General features: G+C 46.1%; 1 protein-coding gene across 5 annotated transcripts in view; it reads right to left on the bottom strand.

Moving 5' to 3' along the window:
• HVCN1 (hydrogen voltage gated channel 1) overlaps nucleotides 1-19,070 on the bottom strand; it is a 31,727-nt gene extending 12,657 nt beyond the window's left edge. The window contains exons 1-3 of one of the 5 annotated variants that reach the window (XM_081539958.1): nucleotides 18,948-19,070; nucleotides 18,303-18,384; nucleotides 13,383-13,422 (exon numbers count right to left, since the gene is read on the bottom strand). In XM_081539958.1, coding sequence (XP_081396084.1) covers nucleotides 13,383-13,403 — 21 coding nt within the window. In that variant the 5' untranslated portion in view covers nucleotides 13,404-13,422; nucleotides 18,303-18,384; nucleotides 18,948-19,070. Of the gene's footprint in view, nucleotides 1-3,155; nucleotides 3,203-9,271; nucleotides 9,415-13,382; nucleotides 13,423-18,302; nucleotides 18,385-18,419; nucleotides 18,771-18,947 lie in introns of those variants that run through there. The other 4 variants (XM_081539956.1, XM_081539957.1, XM_081539959.1 and 1 more) reach the window with 4 other exon arrangements.
• Nucleotides 19,071-24,266: the final 5,196 nt, after the last annotated feature.

Below are 24,266 nucleotides of genomic sequence, written 5' to 3'. Positions count from 1 at the left end.
TTACCCAACTTACCCTCCCAGACATCAAATTTTTTATAAAGTTCAATAATGAAAACTTTCAGGTATGGTTAAGAGAAGAGGCAATATGATCAGAATAACAGGGAAAGAGAGCCCCAAACAGACCCAGGTCACTGTGAGAACCAGGATGTGATGGCAATGGCAGTCCAGATCAGTGACAAAACACTGGAGAGGTTAGGACATTTGGCTTTTCCAACAAGGGGGAAAAAAATCCTACCTCACGCCACACAGAGAATAAATTTCAGTTGTATTAACCTATATAAACACATTTAAAAGAACTTTAAAAGTCTAAGAACAAAATACAGACAAGTATCTTTATGACCTCAGTACCGTGACAGATTGCTTAAATAAGACACAAAACACAAAAGAATCAATAGAACTGACTCATCAAAGCTAAAAATGTTTGTCTCTCACACATACATACCTGTACAAAGTAAGACACATCACAGACTGGGAGTAAATATTTGCAATGTATTTAACAGACTAAGATTTTAGTATCCAGAATATAGAAAGAAATCTTACCCAAAACAGACAACTCCATGGAAAACTAGGTAATGGATATTAACAGTCAGGTCACATGAGAGGAAACCTAGAGAGCCAAGACACTCAACTTCACTAATATTTAGGAAAAGGTGAATTGAGGTAACAAGCACACACCTTTTCATTCCTCAGATTGGCAAGAATTTTAAAATCTACAGTAACAAATGTTGGTGCATGTGTGAGGCAATGGGGGTCTCTTGAACCCTGAAGGTAGGAACAGACACTGACACCACTATTTTTCCAAGCAATCTGGTATTGTTTTGTCAAGTTGAAATTATACTAGTTAATGATCTAGTAATCCCACCCCTAGATAGGTTTCAAAGAGAAACTCGCCCACACGTACTCAAATCAGTGACATGTTCAAGAATGTTCACTGCAAATGTTCACCTAAATGGTAGGAGATAGAGAAGTGAATTTTCTCTATTCATGTGATAGAATTTTATACAGCAGTTAAAATGAATGAACCATGTCTCTGTGTATCACTGATGACATCGACGTGTACCCCCTCAGCAATACTGAACACAGTACTGAACACAGAAATATCACTTCCTTTCTTCAAAAACTTCCTTCACTGGCTTCTCAAATTCCACTTTCTGAGTTTCCTGCTACCTCAATGGCTACCAAATACTGCCATATATTGTTTTTGGAATGTGTGAAAATGTGAGCATAAACATACAAAAGAATGAGATTTCTGCTTCTGACCAATGACACAGTAACTGGCATAAACAACTATACCAGTTAGAGCAACTGCCATAGAAGTAACTATACCAGTTAGAGTACCTGCCATAAGACTAGATAAAATATAACTCTAAAACTGGGTAAAATGTATGAAATTTACTGTGATCCTTGAGAGAAGAGAAACAAATACGATGAGCCCCACAATCACTCTAGCTTTCTGCCTGGAGGTACTTTTTGGACTGTGGAGACAAAGATGATAGTTCAGGGTTATTGAACTTTACTTCCTCAGGAATTTGCATGGCAAGGTACCAAAGAAAAGGAAGCAGTGCAGAGAAAACACTCCAAATATTGGACTTAGGCTGAGTCCTAAACTTCACATGTGCATAGCAAGACTCCATGAAACAGGGCAAAATATAACTTTCAGGAGAAAACAAAACACAAAAACTCTCAGGGAGCTGTGAGCTGAACAACTACCAGAGATTATTTACATAGGCCTGGGTGGGGAGATCTGTGAGTTCCAAACAGTGAAAGTAGAGAGGTCTTGTTGAATACTCTTGAGTATTCAATAGAAATTCCAGAAAAGCCACGCCTTATATATAAACCTAATCTAGCCCCCCAGTCAGGGGTACCTTAGACCTGTCCCAACTAAGCTTAAAAATAAGGCTTTTAAAAAGATCATGCTTATCTCTAAGTAGATTAACTGCCTACTGGAACAAAACTCAGTACTCTATTGAAGAAGACAGCAAAATACCCTCAATAACATAACATTCATAATGTCCAACATATAATAAGAAATTACCAGACAGATAAATAAGCAGGAAAATGTGGTCATAAACCAGTAAAACATCAGCTTATTAGCTCAAAAGGGATGGAGATAATGAAATTGGCCAGCAAAGACTTGAAAATAGTTAATTATAAATATGTTCAAGGATTTCAAGGAAAACATGAACTTAATGAGGGAACAAATGGAGAATCTCAAAAGAAAAATAGAAACTATAAAAAATCTAAATGGATATTCTAGAATTGAAAAACACATATATGAAATGAAAAATCCCTGGATGGGCTTAATAGCTGATTAGATGCTGCAGAAGAAAAGATCAGGGAACTTAAAAAACTGAAACTATCCAGCGGAAGCAAGAAGAGAAAAAAGGCTAGGGCTTAAAAAAAAAAAAAAACAGAGCTTCAGGGACATTAAGTTCCTGAGTACCAAAAAGAGATGAGAGGGAAAATATTTGGATAAATAACACCTAGAAAAACTCTCTAAATTTAATATAAACATATAGGTCCAAGATTCTGAGTCCCCAGAGTACCACGTGACACCTGACCTAGAGCAGAAGCCCATCAAGTGCCTGTTGGCGGAGGGGCCTGGTGCCTCCAATTGCTGGGTTCTCAAGGTTGGCCAAGGACCAGGCCCCCAGCCAACTTGAATCTTTCTGGGTGGTTAGTGGCCATGATCCCCTCCACCAAAACACTTCATCTGGCAGATAGAAACCTCTTGCACTAATTCTCAGCATGTGGGAACCTCAGGGTGTGCTACAAAAACCACATTCATATTTTATACAGAAAACTTTTTTTTGAAACTTTGCATCCAGTAAAGAAGCAACTTTCAGTAATTTGGAATGAAAATATGGCACCCAGCAGAGCAGAAAACAACTCTAGTTTTAAGTCAAAAATCTGTCAAGCCAGAAGCAGCAAAGTTCCAGAAAAGGACAAAGATCATGAAAACATTGTGAGTCTCGGCAACTTCACCACCCACCCTGGACTCTCAGCTCTTGGAATCCCCCCACCCACCTTGTCCAGGCAGATGGAAGGACTGACTCAGCGAGTTGTGGGGACCACCAGCCTTAGTGCCTGGCCAGGAGCAGACCCTCTGTAAGCACCCGCTGGTATTATTATTCCTCAATAACAAACACTCTCACCTCTACTCCTCCAACTTCTTCATCACCTGTGGATATCTCAGTTCACTAGTTACCAGGCCCAAACTGTCTGCCTCTGCAACCCCATGTGTTTAGTCACATGAACTGAAAGATTCCTTTTCTGGCTGAAGCTAGATTTAGTTGCTTCTATCATGTGCAATCCGGAGAATCTAGACCAGTGGAGTCCCTGGCACTGAACTGTCCCCACTGCTTCTGCATTAACCCTTGCCGTCCCAGTAGATTCTGGCCCTGCTTTCTCTGGGGTCACTTTTCTGTATCAAAGCCCACAACTGTGGTTCCCACCTGGACTGGGCTGTATCCTCTCACAGTGTGGACTTGGTTCTGTTTGACAATCTTGCCTCTTCTTGATTTTTCTCCCATCTCTGGCTGCTCTTCCTGTACCACGTCCCTGCCCCCACACCACTGCAAGTCCTCGAGTCCCCAACCCTGAGCTTGCCCTGGCACAGGGCGACTCCCCTCTTTGGCGGTCTCTGCCCATCTGTGTTCTCCAGCCTGCTGTCTGATATCCTGCCAGGTCATTAGTCTGCTGTGATCCAAACTGAACTAATTTCTTTTCTTTCCCCCCAGATCCACTTCTCCTTCCACACTGGCCTAGGTCATGGAGTCACATCCACCCTGCCGCTCAAGTCCAGAACTGAAGATCACTCTTGGCTCCTCTCTCCCCATCAGGCCTGGCGATCTAACCTCCTGAACACCACTCCCGCTGCACCTGCCACTCCCACCGCTTCTGGGACACTTGCACCAACCTCCTGCCTCGGCCTCTTCCCTCTGGCCCTTTCTCTGCCCGCTGGTGGCCAGGCTCACCCTCCTCCAGTGCTGTGCTGGCTGTGTCCCTCCCCCTGCCTATCTCCCTTCCCCTCTTCCCATTACTTTCAGTCCCTCCACCCTCACCCCCTGCCAACTGCTGCCTTCAGGACAAGGTCAGAGCTCTCTTGGTCTGTTCCCCAGCCTCCACCACACTCGTTACACTAAATGCACTGTGGTTCTGGACTAAACCACTCTCTCTTGCTTCTAGAACTTCACTCGACCTGCGTGCCCCCCCACCCCCACCCTGCCTGGAATACCCACCATCTGCCTCACCCTAGTTCTTTTTCAGGTCTTACAGAATCAATTTTACCTCCCTTGGGAGGCCTTCCTTAACTGCCACATGTTGGGTGAGGGTCCTTCCTCTACTTCCCCATCAAGCCACTAACGAACACTATGACATCTCAAGGTTGTCTGTCTCTGGCACTAGTCTGTGAACCCCAGGAGGGCAGATGTTCCTCCCTCAGTCACAGGGAGGGGCTCAATAAATATTTAAGAAACGATTTAACAACAAAACCGCAGGAGCTACCCATCAAAGGTAATTGCCTACTTCTCATTTACACATGACAGGTATTATACCAGAAAAATTACTACCTGGGAGAGAGGGGGAAAAACAAACAAACAAAAAAACAGACCTACAATTGATGTGGAAGAAAATGTTCTTGTGAATGTCTATTTTTCAGACTCTGAAGCTGTCATCTGTAGGAGGGGGAAAGTCCCTATTTCATGGTCATCCAGCAATCACTGAAATAGGTACTTTTTAAGAAATTCATCTGACTGCTGATTCCCAGGGCCGAATGTCTGCTAAGTCCCCATTTCCCCATTCCCTCTCAGAGCCTACTTTTGGGGACTTAATTTGCTTATTAATCAACATGTGCGTGCATGTGTGCTAAGTCACTTCAGCTGTTGTCTGACTCTTTGTGACCCTATGGACTGTAGCCTGCCAGGTTCCTCTGTCCATGGGATTCTCCAGGCAAGATTACTGGAGTGGGTTGCCATGCCCACCTCCAGGGGATGGTCCCGATCCAGGCATCAAACCCACGTCTCTTATGTCTCCTGCACTGGCAAATGAGTTCTTTACCAATAATGCCACCTGAGAAGCCCCATTAATCAACACTCCCACCCCCAAACAAGACACAATAGCAGCAACATCTATTATTGCTGATTGTTTATAATTTGTTTATAGCAGCACACTGGTAAGTTCCTTAAATGCACTATTTCATTTTAATTCCTAATAACTCTCTGAGGTCAAAGTCATCATTTGGGGTCTGGGTGGAAAAGGTGATATGTCCAAAGTCACACACTCAGAAAACGGCAGAGCCAGGACCTGCCCTTGGGCTGGGCTGTATGACCTGGAGGCCCCCATGTTACAAGACACAGCTGAGAAAAGGCCAGGCAGGCTGTGACCAGAGATCTGCCAACTAGGAGGGTGCAGTGGGTTCAAATGCAGCTGTCCCAAATCCATGTCTACCTGAAACCTCAGAATGTCACCTTGCTTGGAATACAAGCCTTTGCAGATGTCGAGATCTTGCTGGGAATTTCCTGGAGATCCCAGTGGTTAGGACTCCCTGCTCTCACTGCCAAGGGCCTGGGCTTTAATCCCTGGTCAGGGAACTAAAATCCCACAAGGTGCACAGTGCAGTCAAAAAAAGAAAAAAAATCTTGACATAAAACCATGCTGGATTTAAGACGGACCTTAAATCCAGTGACTGGTGTCCTTATAAGAAAAAGAGGGGGGACTTCCCTAGTGATTCAGTGGCTAAGACTCGGAGCTCCCAACGTAGCGGGCCCACGTCTGATCCCTGGTTGGGGAACTGGACCCCATATGCTGCAACTAAAGAGCCGACATGCCACAACTAAGACTCGGCACAGCCAAATAAATAAATAAATATTTACAAAAAGAAAAGAAAAGGAGGGGACACTCAGAGAAGGCCATGGGAAGATGGCAGCAGAGAATGGAGTGATGCTTTTACAAGCCCAGGAATGCCAGAAACCACCAGAAGCTCAGTTTCCCAGGTGGTGCTAGTGGTAAAGAACCTGTTTGCCGATGCAGGAGACAAAGAGACTCGGGTTTGATCCCTGAGTTAGGAAGATCCCCTGGAGGAGGGCATGGCAGTATTCTTGCCTGGAGAATCCCATGGACAGAGGCGGCTGAAGGGCTACAGTCCATAAGGTTGCAGAGTCAGACACAGCTGAAGCAACTTGGCATGCACGCATCAGAAGCTAGGAGAAATGGAGCCGACCCTCCCTCTGAGCCTCCAGAGGAACTGAGCTGGCCAACCCCCTGATTTTAGAACTCTGACCTTGAGAACTGAGAGAATAAATTTGTTGTTTTAAGCCATCTGGTTTGTGGTCATTTGTTATGGCAATCCCAGGAAGCTAAGACAGAGCGGGTGTGCTCGAGTCAGCTCAAGGGTGCCACAGACCACGTGCTCTCTCTCTCCCTTTATATTCATGGGCCACACACCCATCCCGCACTCCTGGGACAAAGCAGGCTCCTCTGGAGGTCAACAAAACCACTTGGAAGAAGCTTATTTCTTTTAGCTTGCAGTGTATCGGCCACCTCCATCTCCTCTTGCTCTCACTGGATGCTGACAATAATCCTGAGAAGTTGGCTCGGCAGGGAGGAGCAGTGTCTCCATTCTACAGAAGGGGAAACTGAGGTTCAGGGAGGAGAGATCTACTGCCCAGAGTCACCTGGTGTAGCAGGGTGACAGAAGTGGAGGAAGGAAGGCACGTCTCTGTACCACCTGGTGGGCATGGAAATGGGTACGTCCTTCTTAGGAGGGCAATGAGGCTGTTTCTTTCATCTTTTCAAAGGATATTTGAGTCTCCCCAATGTGCCAGGTGTGGGAGCAAAGAAAGGATCAGCCTTAAACTCGTTTCTACAAAATTTTAAATGTCCGTATTGTTTGACCTGACACAAGGGACTCACGCACGAGCACAAAGACACACACATGTACTCACTGTGGTCCTGTTACAACCTTAAGGTCCATGATTAAATATGCTGTGGTAGACCCACACTATGGAATACCACACAGCTGTTAAGAATGCCCTACGTCAGTGAGGCTTCGGGACTGGCACAGAAATGTGTCTCTCAACTATGGTCAAGTGAAAATTGGCACAGTACTAACTTTAACCCTAACCAGACCACAGTGTATAATTTCATGTTTGTTAAAAACAAAATGAACAACCCAAATCAAACTGTTACTTCTGTGAAGCAAAAGGAATTGGGACTGGGTAGGAAGCTGAAGAGAAACTTTTTTTTTCCTCTGTTAGGTTTAACAGTAAGAAATAGCCATTTTTGGAGTCAGATCTAACCTACAGAGAATGATGCATTTGGGTGAGGGGAGAAGTGAGGAAGAATTTTTAAAAAAATATATGTACACACACACACACAAATATATCCAATATATACGTAACTGGAATCCCTAAATAAGAGAACCAAAACGATGGAACAGAATGGTTCAAGATATAATTCAAGAAAACTTTACTGAAACAAGACTTCTTTAAATTACCACTTTTGCAGGTCAAAACTGGTAGAAACCAACAATTATGTGGTTCAACCTAATATCTACCTGTTTGTTGTTTTAATTTCTTACACTGAGAACTTGTTCACATACAGTTTTTGAAAACAAACATAAGTAGTAAACTTGGCACAAGAACTCAATTCTACCAGCTTTGTTCTTTCCGAGACGCTGTGTCAATGAGAGGAAAACATGCCAGAAGAGCTGGTTTTTAAAGCAACAAGAATGATGATATTGAAAGAAGTGGAATCAAAGTTCTGAGATGCAATCCTCCTTCCCTTAGTAGGGGAAAATGAGGACTTGCCACATGGCAATCACCACCACCCAGTGGACAGTCGATGGATTTGCATCTCTTACCTTCTGGGTCCAGGGGTCTTAACACCCACCCAGGCAGGGTCAGAGACTTTGCCCTGATCCCTGTCTTCCCTCCCTCTCCCGCAAAGCTCACCTAATCACTAAGTCCTGTGCATTTTAGCATCTAAATAATCCTTGAATCCATCACCTACTTCTCTCATCTTCTGCCACTTCCCTGCCCCAGCCTGCACATTTTACTTGGAAGATGTACCAGCCCCTCACTGTTCTCCCCATCGTTCTTACACTCCTGTCAACAGCTTGAGAGCACTCCTTGAAACATAATTATGTCACTCCCTATGCAGAAAAGGCCTGGGGCTGTGGCCTTAGAAAAGTCTGCCCGGCCCCTGGCTGGAATCTGGGAACTTGTATTTCGGGAGGGTTCTCATCTGGTAAGAACAGCTCACTGTGCCTGGACTGTTTGTAAAAGACACTGTGGTTTATGTTGAATACCTGCTTTCCTCAGGGTAGTCCGGAACTTCTGGAGTTTGGAAGGCACTCATGTGACCACCTCTCAAATAAAAACCTTGAGTGTTGAGTCTCTTAACAAGCTCTCCCAGCAGATAACATTTCACATGTCTTGTCACAACTTGTTGCTGGAGGAATTAAGTAAGTCCTGTGTGACTCCCATGGGAGAGGATCTGAAAGCTTGTGCCTGATCTCCCCTGGACTTCACCTTATGTACCTTTTCCCTTTTCCCTTGTAAAAATCTTAGCCATAAGTGGAACTGTGTGCTGAGTCCTATGAGCCCTCCCAGTGAATCACTGAACCTGGAGTGATCTTAGGGCCCAAATGTACTCCCTCATTTGAAACTCTCCTTGGGATTCCCACTGATCTTAAAGACACAGGGAATTCCCTGATACTCCAATGGTCAGGACTCTATGCTTTCACTGCTGAGGGCCCAGGGTTCAATCCCTGGTCAGGGAACTAAAATCCCACAAGTTATGTGGCATGGTAAGGAGAAAAAAAAAAAAAAAGACCAAAGTGCCTTCCAGAGACCTACAGCCATTGCACAGGCTATGACCTCTGGCTGCTTATCTGATCTCACCTGTCACTAGTCTCTGTTCTGGCCACATGGTCTCCATTAGCCCTTCATACTCAACAGGTTCCTTCAACCACAGGCCCTTTGCACATGTGATTTTCTCTGTCAGGAATGCCATCTTATCATTTTTCTTTGCCTCCTGCAGGAGGTCTCTCTCAAGCACCCCAGCTCCAGGAAGCTGACCATATACCTCCCCTGTTGCACTCACGCATGGCCCACACCTCCCGCAATAGAGACGGATGCACTCATTTGTGTAATGGAGTCTGCTTCCTTCCCCCGCGACTTGTTAGTGGGCTGGGTGGGTGGGCTCCTGCTCATGCTACATTCTCCACAGCCCTCATGCCTGGAAGACTGCAGGTTCCCACTAAACATACCTGGAAGGTGGAACGAATCCCTCGAGCAAATCTCTCCTCCTGGTGGACTCCTGCACCCCAGCAGCTCACATTCTCTTACCACCACCTCCCCACCCCCTAGTCCCCAGGGATTTGTGTTCTGAGGAATGCCTATTTTTAAAATCGGGGAAGTCTTTAAATAAGCGTAGCAGCTTTTCCTTCTCTAGGGTGGGGAGGAAGTTTGAGGTTCATGAAAATAACCACTGTGACGGCTGACTAGATTGTGGGGTGGGGGGTGCTGCTTGCAGACTGAGAAGCCTGACCAGCAGCCCATGTGCCCCCAGAGATGCATTCTCCAACTTTCCTCTCCATTTCCTGTGGGTCAGAATCTCTCCTGCCTTGATGGAAGAGTGTGTTGACCTGGCAAGATGATCATGAGGCTGGGTGGAGGCGATGTGGGAGTTATTAAGGTAGTGCAAACTGTCGAGATTGGAACTATCACCAAAGCACCTGCCATTTTCTGAGCTCTGTGCGAAGCCCGTGGCAACACACAGCAATAACTCTATGAGGTAGAGACAGAATCCTCTTCACTTACAGGTGCGGAGACTGAGAACAGAGAGGCCAAGTAACCTGCTCCAGGTCACACAGCCAGTGAGATGCAGAATTCAGATTCCGAGCCAGGCTGCCTGGCCCGGAATCCCCTCCCTCCTCCATGACCTCTACGAACGCTGCTCTGGACTCAGCTCACTGCTGGTGAAGAAGGCCAACATTGAGTCGGGAGTTCAACCCGGTGTTATTCAATAAGAAACACATTTTATACCCTGCCACTTAGGACACGCTAACATATATACATTCTATAATCAACTTTAAAGTTAACATGTGAGAGACTTCAGTTCTCCACTTTGTTCTATTTCTTAAAAGGCTGACTGAAGCCCATTAATGGATTTCAGGAATCACCAATGGGTTGAGTTTGAAACACATTGGTACAGTAGGACGTATCCTGTCTGTTTCCCTGGGGGAGGGAGAGGATAGCTGTTGGAAAGCTGGCAGTCCTGCCCCAAGTTTGTGATTTGGCCATGTTAACTGGGAAGCATAAGTCAGGCTGCTATTTGTGTTTTGAAAGCATAGAAAGAAATGAAAGCATAGAAGGAAAAATATATAGTTACCCAGCTAGAAATTAGGACCTATCACCAGTATGACTGAATCATCTGGGCCACCCCATCCCCCAACATCTTAGTGACGCTTCAGCTGTGGAAAAGACGAGATAAACAAGGGTTCCGGGCGCCCCTCATTCTTGCCCCACTGTGGCTCAGTCCTTGGAAGGAGGCCAGTGCAGCTGCAGTTTACCCAATGGCTCTCAGACCTGCTGCACATTGGAACCACTTGGATGCTTTAAAAACAAACAAACCCCAGTGCCTGGCTCCCAGGCCCCAACACTGTGATTCAGTTGGCCTGGGAATGGCCTGGGTGGTTGGAATCTCCAGTGTGCATTCAAGTTCAAGAACCAGCATCATGAATGAACCTGGTGCCTCCAAACACCTTATGAGAAAGGTGCCAAAGGTGCCAAAGGGCCACAAGGATTTCTAAGCACACCTGGCAACCAGGTTACCCAAATGTGGCTGGTGACAGGTGACTGTCTGAGCTGAGGACTAGGTCAGCTGATGGGCCGAAAACCCACTTGATCCTCATGACGGCGTCAGCAGCTCCTGTGTATTAGGACGGCATGCTGCTACATGCTCTCCAGGCGCTGTCTTGTTTGATCCTCACTGTTCCCATTTTACAAAAAAGGAAAAGGGAGGCTCAGAGAGGTGGGCAGGGGCAGGGACGGCCTCTCAGGAGGGCAGGTGTCCAGAGCTTGCTGGGGGCCCCTCTGGTTAGAGCCAGCTACAGCAAATCAGGTCTGAACCATGGCTAAAAATCCAACCGGTTTCTCCTACAACAGCGCTATTTTGCTCCCTAAAGCTAGAGGGGCTGGATGATTAAATAGCTCCTAAATGCAATCCTATTAAAACAATTTTTTAAAAACATAATTAACTTCATTGGGGTAAATTATTAAAAGGAACGTGTTTTAGAACCAGTAAGAGGCTTATTTGCTACAAGTGGTCCTGGTCCAATCTTCCCCAGCTGCCCAACAATGCGGCTGGGACCACCCCTTGTTTTGGCCTCTGTGCAATGAGAGACAGGCTCCCACCCCCAGGGTTCCCCTAAGGTGTGTCCCTAATTCTGCATTCCAACACTCTGCCTGCCCTGATGTTCCTATGTCTTCACCCCCACTCCTGTGACCTGTCCCTGCAGCCAGACCTCCTGACCCACCCAGACTCCCAAGTTTTACCTGCTGTCATTCACCCCAATGAGCAGACCTTCACTCCACATCTATTTCTTTTAGTATTACTCTTGCAAAAACATGAGGAAAAACAAATTCATAATTCCAACACACCAAATTTATCATCTACTTATCCACCCATCTCACTCTGTCTTTTACAATTATAATCAAAGGCTGCAGACAACTTTGTATCTTTTTTTTCTCCCACTACTTATATGCATCAGACTTATGCCTTTTTAATGGCCAAGGTTTTTGAACCACAGAAGTGCTCTCATTATTGTATTTTCTGATTGTTCATTTTCAGCATCTTTATCACCAATTCAAAGGCCACACTTTTACACGTTAACATTTCTGAAATCTGTCCTACAATTGCCCAGTGTCAGTGTTGTGTCACATTAGATCACAGTAAACAGGCTGGCCCTTTTCTTCTTCATAGCACATGAAATAATGGTGCATTTACAGTCAAGGGCATCTTATGGACTAAGAAACACATACATTTCTAAATTGTGCTATAAATGATACTTTTGCCTTTCTGTGGGTAGTTTCCTGTCCTGTAAGTGAGATGACCAGGTTTGATTATGACCATTTTCATGACTCCTGATACACCCAGTCAAATTTTTTTCCAGCAGTTGTGTGGGTTGATCCAGCCCCTCGTGAGATGCAGCAGTGAGCCGGTTTCACCACAGCATAACCATCATTGAGAATTTCCGCTTGCTTTTTTGTTTTGCCTAGTAGGGAGCGATAAATGAAGGAAACTGTTCCATTTGCCTTTCTGTGAGTAGTAATCATAGCTGAAACTCAGGGAGCACCTGTTACTGGGTGGCAGGCACTAAGCTTATGGTATCTTACCAGGAATTGCCACAACAATACAAAGGGTGATTGTCATCCTCTACTGGAAATGCCACCGAATTTCATTAATGCAAAGATGGGCATTTTCCCTTTATTTCAACATTTCTGAAATCAGAATTGGTAGCATGTTGTAAGCGCCATTGGTCACTTCCCCTCCCACACTGTAAACAGCTTTAAATCTGAAATACTCTTACAATTAAAGGGGCCACCGATTTGACAAAATGCAAGATCATCATCATTGTCCCATGGTCCTCTGCCCCATTACTCTGCTGCTACCCTGAGCCTCTGGCACTGCCCTGACAAGTCCACCTGACCAGGCCTCTAGAAACTCCAAGAGAACAGCTGAAATGGAAGCCAACATCTCCTTTCTACCTTGCCCTACCTTCACAACCAATGTCTCTTCAAATCCAACAAGCCTGCGCCCCAGATATCAAGGACAGAATTTATTAGTCCTACTCTGGACAGCCACACAATACAGGAGGCAGAGCATTCACTTTGCCATCAGGCTAGGTTGGAAGCCCATTTCTGCCACTTCCTGTGTGATCTTGAGCAAGTAGCTTTCCTTCTCTGTTCCCAAGTATCTCTACCTGTAAAATAAGTGGTCAGGAGGAGTCGTGATGAGCTCAGTATTGGCCTAGCATTCTGAGACCATCGTCTCCTCAACTTCTCTGGACGAGCCTTCAGGAACCAGGGTGGTAACTTGGCCCCATTTTCCAGATAAGGAAACCGAGGCTCAGGGAAGTAAAGCACATGACCAAAGGATAGAGGGCTATTAAAATGCAGACCTGGGCTTTGAACAGTCTGTTTCTGATTTTGAGGCTATCTTGAGGTTCCTCCCATAGCTTTCACCTCTGTGACTTTAAACAATTTGGTATGGTGCTTAACACGTGTTTTCCCTCCATCCTGTTAGAAACATCAAACAATTATCTTCTCAAGGCTGGGAGGTCCATTAACTCTACTAGTCCACCTGAATTGATTTACCTTTTCATTCCAGGTGGCCATTTTCCTGTCTTCTCAGGATCTGGAAAATAAGAAAACATTTGTCCAGATCTGTCATCCTGCCAGCATTTACCTTGGTATGTGTTTTCCGACACTTTCTTACAAATTATTTTTAACTTTCTTAAGTTAATGGTGTCTGAAAACAGTAAATAGTAAAGTTCAAGCCGTATGTAGAAGGATGACCTCCTGAGTATATACACAAAGAACTGAAAACAGGCACTCAAATACATGCACACAAATATTCACAGCCAAAAGATGGAAACAATCCATGCCCATCATCACATGAATGGATAAGTAAAAGATGTTATATCTATACAATGGAATGTTATCCAGCCATAAAAAGAAATGAAGTACTTTTGCAATACATACAATTGATCAAATCATTCTGTTGTACTCCTGAAACTAACGCTGTATGTCAATTATATTTTAATAAAAAAGAAAGAAGATGTGAAGTACTGACACATGCTACAACATGAATGAACTTCTAGAACATTATGTTAAGTAAAAGAAGCCAGACACAAAATGTCACATATTACATGGTTCCACTGATGTGTAATATCCAGAATATGCAAATCTATACAGACAGAAGGCAGACTGGTGGTGGCCCGGAACTGGGGGAGAGGGGAATAGGAGAGTGACTGCCTAATGGGGACACAGTTTCCCTTTGAGGTGATGAGAATATTCTGGAACTAGATGGAGGTGGTAGGTGTACTACATCAGGAATGTATTAAAGGATACTGAACTGCTCACTTTAAAACTTAATTTTTAAAAAATTTAACTTGATGTGCATTTCACTCCAATTAGGAATCAGGCAGACATATGTTAGTGTTGAGACTGCTCTGGAAAGCAGCAAGGAATCTAACTAAATGTTCACCACTGAGGGTCTGGTCAAGTCAGTCATGGTACATCCATGGTACATCCAGTACTGTTAAATGTCCATAGGTGAATGAGGAAAGATCTGAGGAATATAACAAGTCTCCCATCACTTTATAGCGTAATATGATCCCATCCATGTGAAAAGATGATATATGCATTAAAAAAAAAAATCTGTTAAGGATAGAGCCAAATTCTTCACAGTGGTTACTGCTGGAGATTTGAGGGTGTGGTGGGTATTTTCTCTCTCTTGGCTTCTTTCTGAAAGGTCTGAACTTTTACAATGACTATGTGTGACTTCTTAAAGCTTATTTTTAATGTAGGTGACATATACAGTAAAAAAAAAAATTAGACACAAAATTAGACACAAAAAGATACACTATGATAAGTTCTGGTCTTCCCAGAAACATTCTCTCCTATCAGTTTCCCATGTAGCCTTTGGAGGTATTCTATGTCTTCCCAAGCACAGTCTTATTTATTCTTTTTTTCCCTTTAAATGTGAGCCCTCACACTGCTCTCAATCTTGCTTATTTCCCTTTAGGGTGTGGGACGCTGAAAGATGCCCTGCCCAAAGATGCACGGTCCAAATTCCCAGAACCTGTAAATGTGCCCATTTACGTAGCAGAAGGAACTCTGCAAGTGTGATGAGATGAAGGACGTCAAGATGGGGCATTATCCAGGTGGACCCAGTGTGATCAGAAGGGTCTTCACAAGTAGAATGAGAGAACCTGAAGAAGAGGAGATGTGATGACAGAAGCAGGGACTGGAGTCAGAGTGAGATTTGATGTTATGCTGTGTTGAAGATTGAGGGAGTGGGGTTATGAGTAAAAAAAAAATAAGATATAACTGATAGCTCGTGGGAAGCTGCTGTGTAGCACAGGGAGCTCAGGTCGGGGCTCTGTGATGACCTAGAAGAGTGAAATTGGCGGGTATGTGTATACATATAGCTGATTCGTGTGGTTGTACAGCAGACACTAACAATGCAAACAGTGCAAAGCAATTATACTCCAATTAAAAATTTAAAAAATAAGTAAGGGCAGCCTCTAGAAGTTGGTAAAGGCAAGGAAACAGATTCCCCTCTAGGGAATCTCCAGAAGCAACAGAGCTCTGCCAAGACCTTGATCTCGCCATACCGTGACTGATTTTCGATGGGAGACCCCTAGAACTTTAAGATAATAAGTTTCTGTTCTTTTAAGTCATCAGATTTTCAATCCTTTGTCACAGTGGCCACAGGAGACTAACACAGTGAGCCAGAAACTGTCTTTCGCAGGATGTTCTAGAGCAAATGCACTCTTTGGGTGACTGCGTGGGATTCCCCTGAGGGGGTGTGTAGTTCCCACTAGCAACCAACATTTAGATTGCTTCCCAATCTTTTGCTGCCTTAGTGTTTCAATGAATAAACTTATACGTTGTGTCTGACTCTTTGCAACCCCATGGACTGTAGCCCACCAGGCTCCTCTGTCCATGGGATTCTCCAGGCAAGAATACTGGAGTGGGTTGCCACTTTCTTCTCCGAGGGATCTTCCCAACCCAGGGATCAAACCCTGGTCTCCAGCATTGGCAGGCGGATTCTTTACCATCTGAGCCACCAGGGAAGCGCCTATATGTCATGTACTACTTTTATAACTTAAAAAAATTAACATTTTGAAAAAAATCACGAAGACTTAAAAAAATAAAATAAAAAAAAGAGTTCTTTCTCTCCCCACAATAGCATGCTCAGGGCACAAGGGACTCTCAGTTTCTTGCTGGTTGACTGGCAGAGCAGCCGCTGCAACAAGCACAGCTCACCTGGGTGTGTTCCTGTTCCAGCCCCTCGGGGCCCTTACCCTGCTCTCACGAGATGGGGCTCAAGTGGAACCACCACCACAAGTGAAGGTGAAGGGAAAAATTCAGGTGCCCTGGAGATTTCCTTCCTTCACAGGACAGGAAACAGAACTAGCGCATGCATAGAAAAACACCCAGATTCACTCATTCAAGCAACGGAAAATTTAAACGTGCCATGACCTCCCCATTATACTAGACAAAATAAAAATGAGAAAAAAAAAAAGCCCCATGCTCATGGGACTGTAGGGAAACTTGCATACACTGCTGGGGATAATTTTCTAAACAGCCACCTGGTAATAAGCGGTGTTCGCCTTTAGGATGACTCTTGACTGGAACACACCAGTTTGGAGACTGTGACTCAAAAATCATTTGAACCTGAAATTATCACAACATTATTAACTGGCTATACTCCAACATAAAATAAAGTTAAAAAGAAATTCGAAAGCAAGAAAAAAAAGTGCAATTTGGATCACACTGTTTTAAGCAAAGTTGGATAATGGCTAGAACCTGGAAACAGTGGCTAGGTCCCATGGTAGGGAAAAGCTGAAGAAGGCAGTGGGAGGAATGACAATTCTGAGGTTTGTGTAGAAATGTAGAAAGAAGGTTGTTAAGCAATGAGAAGCAGAACTGTAATGGTTGCACACACTGCCTGCAATTGTACAAAGTTATCAAAACTTTTACTCAGTGCAAGGGGCTTTCTGGGTGGCTCAATGGTAAAGAATCTGCCTGCCAATGCAGGAGACACAGGTTTGATCCCTGGGTCAGGAAGATCCCCCGCAGAAAGGAATGGCAACCCACTCCAGTATTTTTGCCTGGAGAAATCCATGGACAGAGGACCCTGGTGGGCTACAGTCCATGGAGTCACAGAGTCAAACACGACTTAGCAACTAAACAACAATGACAACTCAGTGCAAGGCATGGCCCTGGCTTCTAGGGAATCCAAAGTGAAGAGACAAGAAAAAGGTCTGGGCCCTGGTAGACTGACATTTTAGCCAAGAAACACATAAGCAAGGTAACATCACTTGGAAGGAAGAACAGTAATGCAACAAAGGGCAGGCAAAGAGTGGCTCCTGCAGGTTGGGGTGGGCAGGGAAGGCTTCCAAGTAGGTGACTTTCATGGTGGCCTCTGAATTGCAAGGAGGTATGTCACAAGAAGATGGAAAGGATGAGTGTTACCGGGAGAAGGAAGGGCCTGTGCATAGACCCTGAGAGAGCTTTTCGTATGTCCAAGGAAGGAAGAGGACACCAGTATGGCTGCAGTAAGCAGAGGAATGAGCATGGGAGGAGAAGAGTCAGGAATAAATCAAGGCCCGGCTGTGCAGAGATTTCAGAAGACAGTGCCAAGGGTCTGTGGGTCAAGGTGGGGATGCAGAGGAGTGACCAGATGCACAATATGCTGAGGCGTAGGACCTGCGTCTGGCTGAGATGGAGGGGATGAAAAGAGCAGGTTTTGGAGCAAGAATACAGTAGGCCTTCCTCCTCCTTGCTAAACTGGTGCTGAGGGCGGGATCAGGGGCTACAGGGCAGTTCTGGAATTGTGCAAGCCTCAGCCTGAAGATTTTCAAAACCCTGTCCCTGCTGGCCTTGTGTTGTGTCTCCCAGCCTCGGTCTTACTCAAGAAGCTTTCAGCTGCTAGTGGGGCTGCCGAAAATACTGCAGACCTCAGATAGCTCTGAGCGACTTGAGGTTGAAGGACAGAGAAGTGTTCTCAGATGGGCAGGGATGGGTGGAGATGGGGCCCAGCCTGAGTCAGGCACTGGGCTAGGCCTTCACACCAACCATCTCATTTAGTCTCCTCAGCAAGACTCCGAGGCAGGTACCATGCTTAATCCCGAGGTTAAGGATAAGCAAAGGAAAAAGACAAGGAAACTGAGGCATGGAAAATTGAAGTCCCATCTCTAAACCCGCTAAGAGTCCTGTGCCCAGCGCAGGTGCTAATACAGGCCTGGGAGTTTCTGGACCAGGGGGCTCCTCTCTGTCCTGGAGTCTAACCTGGCCCCAAAGCACTGTTCTTATTCCTTGGCACTCCCTACCCAGGTGAAGGATTTGCTGTCCACAAGGTTCTTTTTGCAGTGATGAGCAGGTAGGCTCACCCTGGCCTCTTCCCCTATTCCCAGCACAGGTCTCTCCGTGCCGTCTCCCAAGGGTGTAAGACCGAGGCAGAGCAGGCCTGATGAGTAAGAGGGATTAGGTGTTCACACCGACCTGGGTGAGTTCCGGCTCTGCCTCTGTGGGTGGTGTGACCCCTGGTGAGTGGCTTGGCCTCCTTGAGTCTTGGTATCTTCACCTGTAAGAGGGAGACAAGGATGGTACCTAGCTCACCTGTTGCTGCTGCTTCATGGCATGTGAGGAAGTGAAGGCACCTGGCCCAGGGAATCACTCCATACAAAAGGGTAGCTTTCGTCCAAACCCTCGTTTTCAAGGTGCGGTGCACGCGTTGTCTCCTGTCCTTCCCCTCTACAGGGGGGCCCTGGGTTATCACTGCCCGCCCGTGTTGCCCTGAGCTGGGAAAGCTAGAACCGCGGGCAACCGGGGATCCTTGGGATCCCGCGGGGCGTCCCCGGCAGGCTCGGCTCGGGCTGGGAGGACTCGAAAAAGGGCCACGCGCCCCGGGCCAGCCCCGGGCCAGCCCCGGAGCACTTACCCTGCGCCCGGCCTGCCCGCGGCCACCGCAGCAACTGCGAGCTCGGCGTCTGCAGGGCCGCCCCGCCCGCTCCTTCCTCCCGCCCCCTCCGGCAGCCCGCCCTCTCAGTCCGCGGCTGGCGGGGAGCTCCGGCCCGGTTCTCGGCCCCCTTGCCCTCGTTCTTGCGTGTCTGTCAATCTTCCTGCTGGTCTCTGGCCTCTCCCCACCTGGCCCCCTCCCGCTCCTCAGGCCCGAGCCTGGCTTGGGCCTCCTGCAATCCCGCAGACGGACAAAGGTCCCGCCCGTGGGAGCCAATCGTGAATCACGAGAATCCTGGCCCAGGAGACCCTAAGGGGAGGGGCAGGAGGAGGGAGCCATTTCCTTCCTCCGACAGGGATATATTGCCCGCGGGTCCACCCCCTCCCCACCACACACTTGGTGAAGCCCCGCTGGCCCCGGTTCGCTCCCTCTAATCTCCCTTCCCCAATTCCTGATTACTTAAGCGTGATCTGAGTGTCCCCTGAACAGGATCTGTAGGCAGGGGGTGGAAGGTGGGTAGAATGCCCTAAGCGGGTGGCCAACTTCGAAGCTGTCAGAAAGCCCCTGGACTGGATAAGGCTGGAAGTGAAGTGGGGGTGCTGGTATTGACAAGAGGGAGGAGCCTTCCGGCCTGGAGGCAGAGCGCACTCTTACTCTGTGACTAGTGCTCACCCCCAGGCACAGCTGCACCATTCCTCCCCTGCCGGCCCTCCCTCTCCCAGGCTTCCCCAGCACTCTGTCCAGACCTTCTTTCTGGGATGGTTCTCAGTTACTCCGTTAGCCTCCGTCTTCCCCCAAAGTATCACTGGTCCCAAACATCCAAGACCTGAAGGCATCTGTCTTCTACACACCTCCCTGCTCCTGGTTTAGTTGGTGGTGGTGGGTGGGGGCAGTCACAATTCCCTGGAGTTGTACTGTTAGTAGGTTTCTGTGGCCACTGTAACAAGTTACCACAAACCTAGTGGCTTAACATAACACAAAAATAACACTTAAAACAGCAAAGCACTGGAGGTCAGAGGTCCAGGCCGGTCAAGGTGTTGGCAGGGCTGGGTTGTATTTCTTATGAAAACTTGAGCTGGGGTGGGGGTGGGGGTGGGGGTGGGAGTGGGGGGATCCATTCCTTGCCTTTTCCAGCTTCTTTGCATTCCTCGGCTGCTGGCTAACCACCCTGACCTCTGCTTTCACCATCACATCTCTTCTCTACATCTGACCCTTTCCCTCCCTCTTAAAAGGACCTCTGTGATTAAACTGGGCCCACCTGAACAATCGATATTCTCAAGATCCTTGACTTAATCACGTCTACAAAGTCCTTTTGCCATGTAAGGTAGCATCTGTACAGGTTCTAAGGATTCAGTGTGTTGCCTAGCAGAGAGATACTCTTTCCATTAGCCTCTGTTGAGTCTGCTCTTCCCAATCCTGTCTCCTGCAGGTAGCAGGCTTTCTTAAAAACGCTCAGTCTGATCTGACTTCTCAGTTACATTTTACTACATGAGAGCCATCCTGGTCCCTGGGGCATAGTCTGGCCCATTCTAAACTTCCACTTTATATTCTATTAGAAACTCCCTTCCCCACCCAGGGCCAGCCAGAGGGAGTGGAGAGGGTGTGGGGACTGTAATTCCCAGCCCCTCCCCTGTGTTCACTCACTGAGGGTCGGGGAAGGGAAGAGGGTGAGGAAACAGGTTAAGGTGCCTCCCACCTCAAAGCGGCAATCCTCTTTTTGTTGGCTTTAACAACTAGTCCTGACTAGCGTTTTAAGCCAGAACAGACAACTGGTGGTCTCTACAGGCCCCACCAAGGCCAGGCTCAAATGCTGCCCCCAGCTTGACCCTCTGGCTGACCCCTGCTGGAGGCTCCACTCATTACTGTTCTCATGTGTTGCCTTGTTGACCCACGCTGGAAAAGCCTGCAGCTGCCAACCTGACCTATGTCCTGGAGGCTGGGGCCACCAGCAGGGGCCTATTTCCATACTTTTTTTAGGAATCAGGATCCTGAGGGAGCTGGTCAGCAAGTATGGAGGATTTAGTAATGTTCTCAATACTGCTATCTTCACTGGAATCCCTCGACTACTTGGTCTTCTCAGTGGAGAGGAGAAGATCTCAATTGTGTTAACATCTTTAGCAGAGAGTCTGGCATGTAGCAGGTGTTTTACATTCCATTATGTAAACCAGGTCTCCTGCACTGCAGGCAGACTCTTCATGTCTGAGCCACCAGGGAAGTCCAATTATGCAATAGCATAAATTAACACATGAGTATGAAGCATAATACAGTACGGCTGTCCACCATCGCTGCTTCTAATCAGCATTGTACTGAAGATCCCAGCCAATGCAATAGGACAGGGAACATGAGGTACAAAGACTGAAAAGAGAAAACTGAGTATTTTCAATCAATGTCTATCTGTCTATCTATGACTGTCTATCAGGAAAATCCATGAGACTCAACAGATTGGCACTGGATATCAATTGTGGGAAGGCCTTTTCTAGATAATGTTAGATGAAGGAGCAGCCCTGTTCTCTGAGAGCTCCTATCTAAGTAGTTGAGGAGGTGAGGCCAATAGTCCTCATGAGTACAGTCACCTGCGGTCCACAGAAAGAATCTAAGAAGTCCATAAACTTGGATAAGCAAAAGATTACATCTTCATTAACCTCTAACTTAATTTTAGCATTTCCTTCAGTTATGAATGTAGGTAACAAACCACAGTTGTAGTAGCAGCACCCATGATTTTGCAGTCAATTAAAATCACAGATGTGTCTACGTTACAATACAGTATTTGTAGGTATCTCAAAAAAAAAGTTATACTCACCACTACTTCAAAATTACAGTAGCTTTTAAACTACTTATTAGTTCTCACAGTTTAATGTGCTAACAAAGAATTTCATATATTATCACCATTAAAAAAAATAAATATATTTCAAGGTAACTGGGTTCTTTGTAATATGATGTGTTCTATTTTACTCATTTAAAAACTCCCCTGAGAGGAGGACTCAAGTTACAAAAGAGATCAGAAACTCCTGCCTTAAAGGAAGGATGTGTTATCTGGTTTGGGCGATGCCGACATGGTTCTCTTTCACAAGGGAGCCCCCCCGCCCGCCATCCTTCACATTTCTTATCAAGCAGTAAGACCAGCTTGCTCAAGTATGTGTCAGTCATTGCCCCTGGTGGTTTCTGGGTATTGTGCCTTTTGATCTTCATGGAGCATTTTGAGGAAGTGCTAAGCTTTGGGTCTAGCCTGCTTGTGCCCCAGAAGAGCTGGGACAGTGCCAGTTCTGGTTTTTCCCAGTAGGAATAGAGAAGGCTGTCTCTGTTGGTTTTGGTTCCTCCAGGGCAGTGTTTCAGCTGCTGCAGCTGACCACTTCCCTTCCTAGGGGAAATGCCAGGCTCGAGGAGAAGGTACGAAAATGGAAAGGAAGAGAGAGAATCTGCCAGGGCCAGGTAGGGGCTGTTTGGATTTCCCAGAGTTACAGCTGCTGTCTGGGTCAAGAGTCTCCTTTTCCAGCAGATATGACTCATCCACAGTGGTGACAACCACACAGGATACCTACCTATGTATGATAGGTGCAGGTACCATGTAAGATGATGTAGCTGCATTAGAAGGTCACAGCTGGACTTCCCTGGCGGTCCAGTTGTTAAGAATCCACCTGCCAATGCAGGGGACACTGGTTCAATCCCTGATCTGGGAAAATTCCACATGCCGGGGAGCAACTAAGCCTATGTGCCACAACTACTGCAGCCTGCATGTTCTAGAGGCGGTGCTCCACAACAAGAGAAGCCATTGCCGATAATAAGCCTGCGCACTGCAGCTAGAGAGTAGCCCCTGCTTGCCACAACTAGAGAATGCCGGTGCAGCAACGAAGACCCAGGTGCAGCCCAAAATAGTTTTTTTTATAGAAAAGTCATGGCTATCTCTGACCCCCTTCTGTGATACTTGGCTCAAACTTTTGCTTCATGGTTCAGAATCACGTGAAAGGCTAGGAAGAACATAGGAGTTGGCATCAAAGAGACTTGGGTTTAAATCCTGCCTCTACCCTTTCCCTTGTTAGCTAGGTGATCTTTCATTAGTTTAGCAAATAATTTCTGCGTTGTCAGCTATGTGCTAGATGCAGAATACAGAGGAGACTGAGACAGGTTCCACCTCCTTTCATTGAACTTACTCTAGATGGAGACATACAAAGACTAAACTATGGGATTATTAAAGAAATGACCAGGAGATTATGGCAGAGAATAGTGGTGGGGATAGAGATGAGGCCAGCAAGGTTGGATAGCTGGGGAAGGCCTCTCTGTGATGTTTAAGTTAATACTGAAAGCTGACTGTAAAGAGAGGGGACAACTTTCTAAGTGGAGGCAGTATGTGCAAAGGGCCTGACTTGGGAAAGAGCTTGGCTTGATGAAAAACCAAAGGGAGGCCAGAGTTACTGAAACGTGCTGGAGGGAAAGAAGGAAGGTCAGAGAGAAGGATGGATGCCAAAGGGAAGGCTAGAGTTCAAAGTACAAGAAGCTATGGGAAGGACCTCCCCGGTGGTCCAGTGGTTAAGAATCTGCCTTGCAGATCTGATCCCTGGTCGGGGAACTAAGTCTCTTGGCCACAACTGCTGAGCCCAAGAACCACAACTAGAGAGCCCATGTGCCACAATGAAAGATTTCGCATGCTGCAACTAAGACTTGACACAGCCAAATAAATAAATAAAAAAAAAAAGCTGTTGTGTAGCTTATAAGTAGCTTACTCATGAATTAGTGAAATATAAAATCATTAGTAGAGAAAAAGAACCTATGAGAGTTCTAAGCAGGGGGAGAAGTCACAGCCTGATTTTTTTTTTTTTTTTACTTTATTATAGTTAAATATATATAACTTTGGGCTTCCTAGGTGGCACTAGTGGTAAAGAACCCACCTGCCAATGCAGGAGATGCAAGAGACAAGGGCTCGATCCCTGGGTCAGGAAGATCCCCTGGAGGAGGGCATGCAACCCACTCTAATATTCTTGCCTGGAGAATCCCATGGACAGAGGAGCTTTGCAGGCTATAATCCATGGGGTCACAGAGTTGGACACGACTGAAGCAACTTAGCGCACACGAATATGTAATTTTACCATTTTAACCATTTGGAAGTATACAATCAGTAGCATTTAGTATATTCATAATGCTGTACAATCTTCACCACTATTCAAGAACTGTTTCATCATCTCAAAAAGAAATCATGCATCCACTAAGCAGTTACTGCCTACCACCAGCCCTAAAACACCAGCTGATCTGCTTTCTGTTTCTATGGATTTGCCTATTCTAGACATTTCATATAAATGGAATCAGCATGTGGCCTTCTGTGTCTGGCTTACTTCACTCAGTGTGTTTTTGAGGTTCATCCATGTTGTAGCATATGTCACTACTTCATTCCTTTTATGCCTAAATAGTCCACTGTATGGACAGACCACATCTTTTCTTTTTAAAGATAAACTTAAAAAAAAATTTATTTACTTGGCCGTGCCAGGTCTTAGTTGCAGCATGCCAGATCTTTTAAG

Source organism: Giraffa tippelskirchi, chromosome 11 (assembly GCF_054371585.1).
Source record: "Giraffa tippelskirchi isolate mGirTip1 chromosome 11, T2T-mGirTip1v1.2.pri, whole genome shotgun sequence".
Classification (NCBI taxonomy): Eukaryota; Metazoa; Chordata; class Mammalia; order Artiodactyla; family Giraffidae; genus Giraffa; species Giraffa tippelskirchi.
Note: the sequence above shows the minus strand (reverse complement) of the source record. Positions and strands in the feature narration are given on the sequence as shown.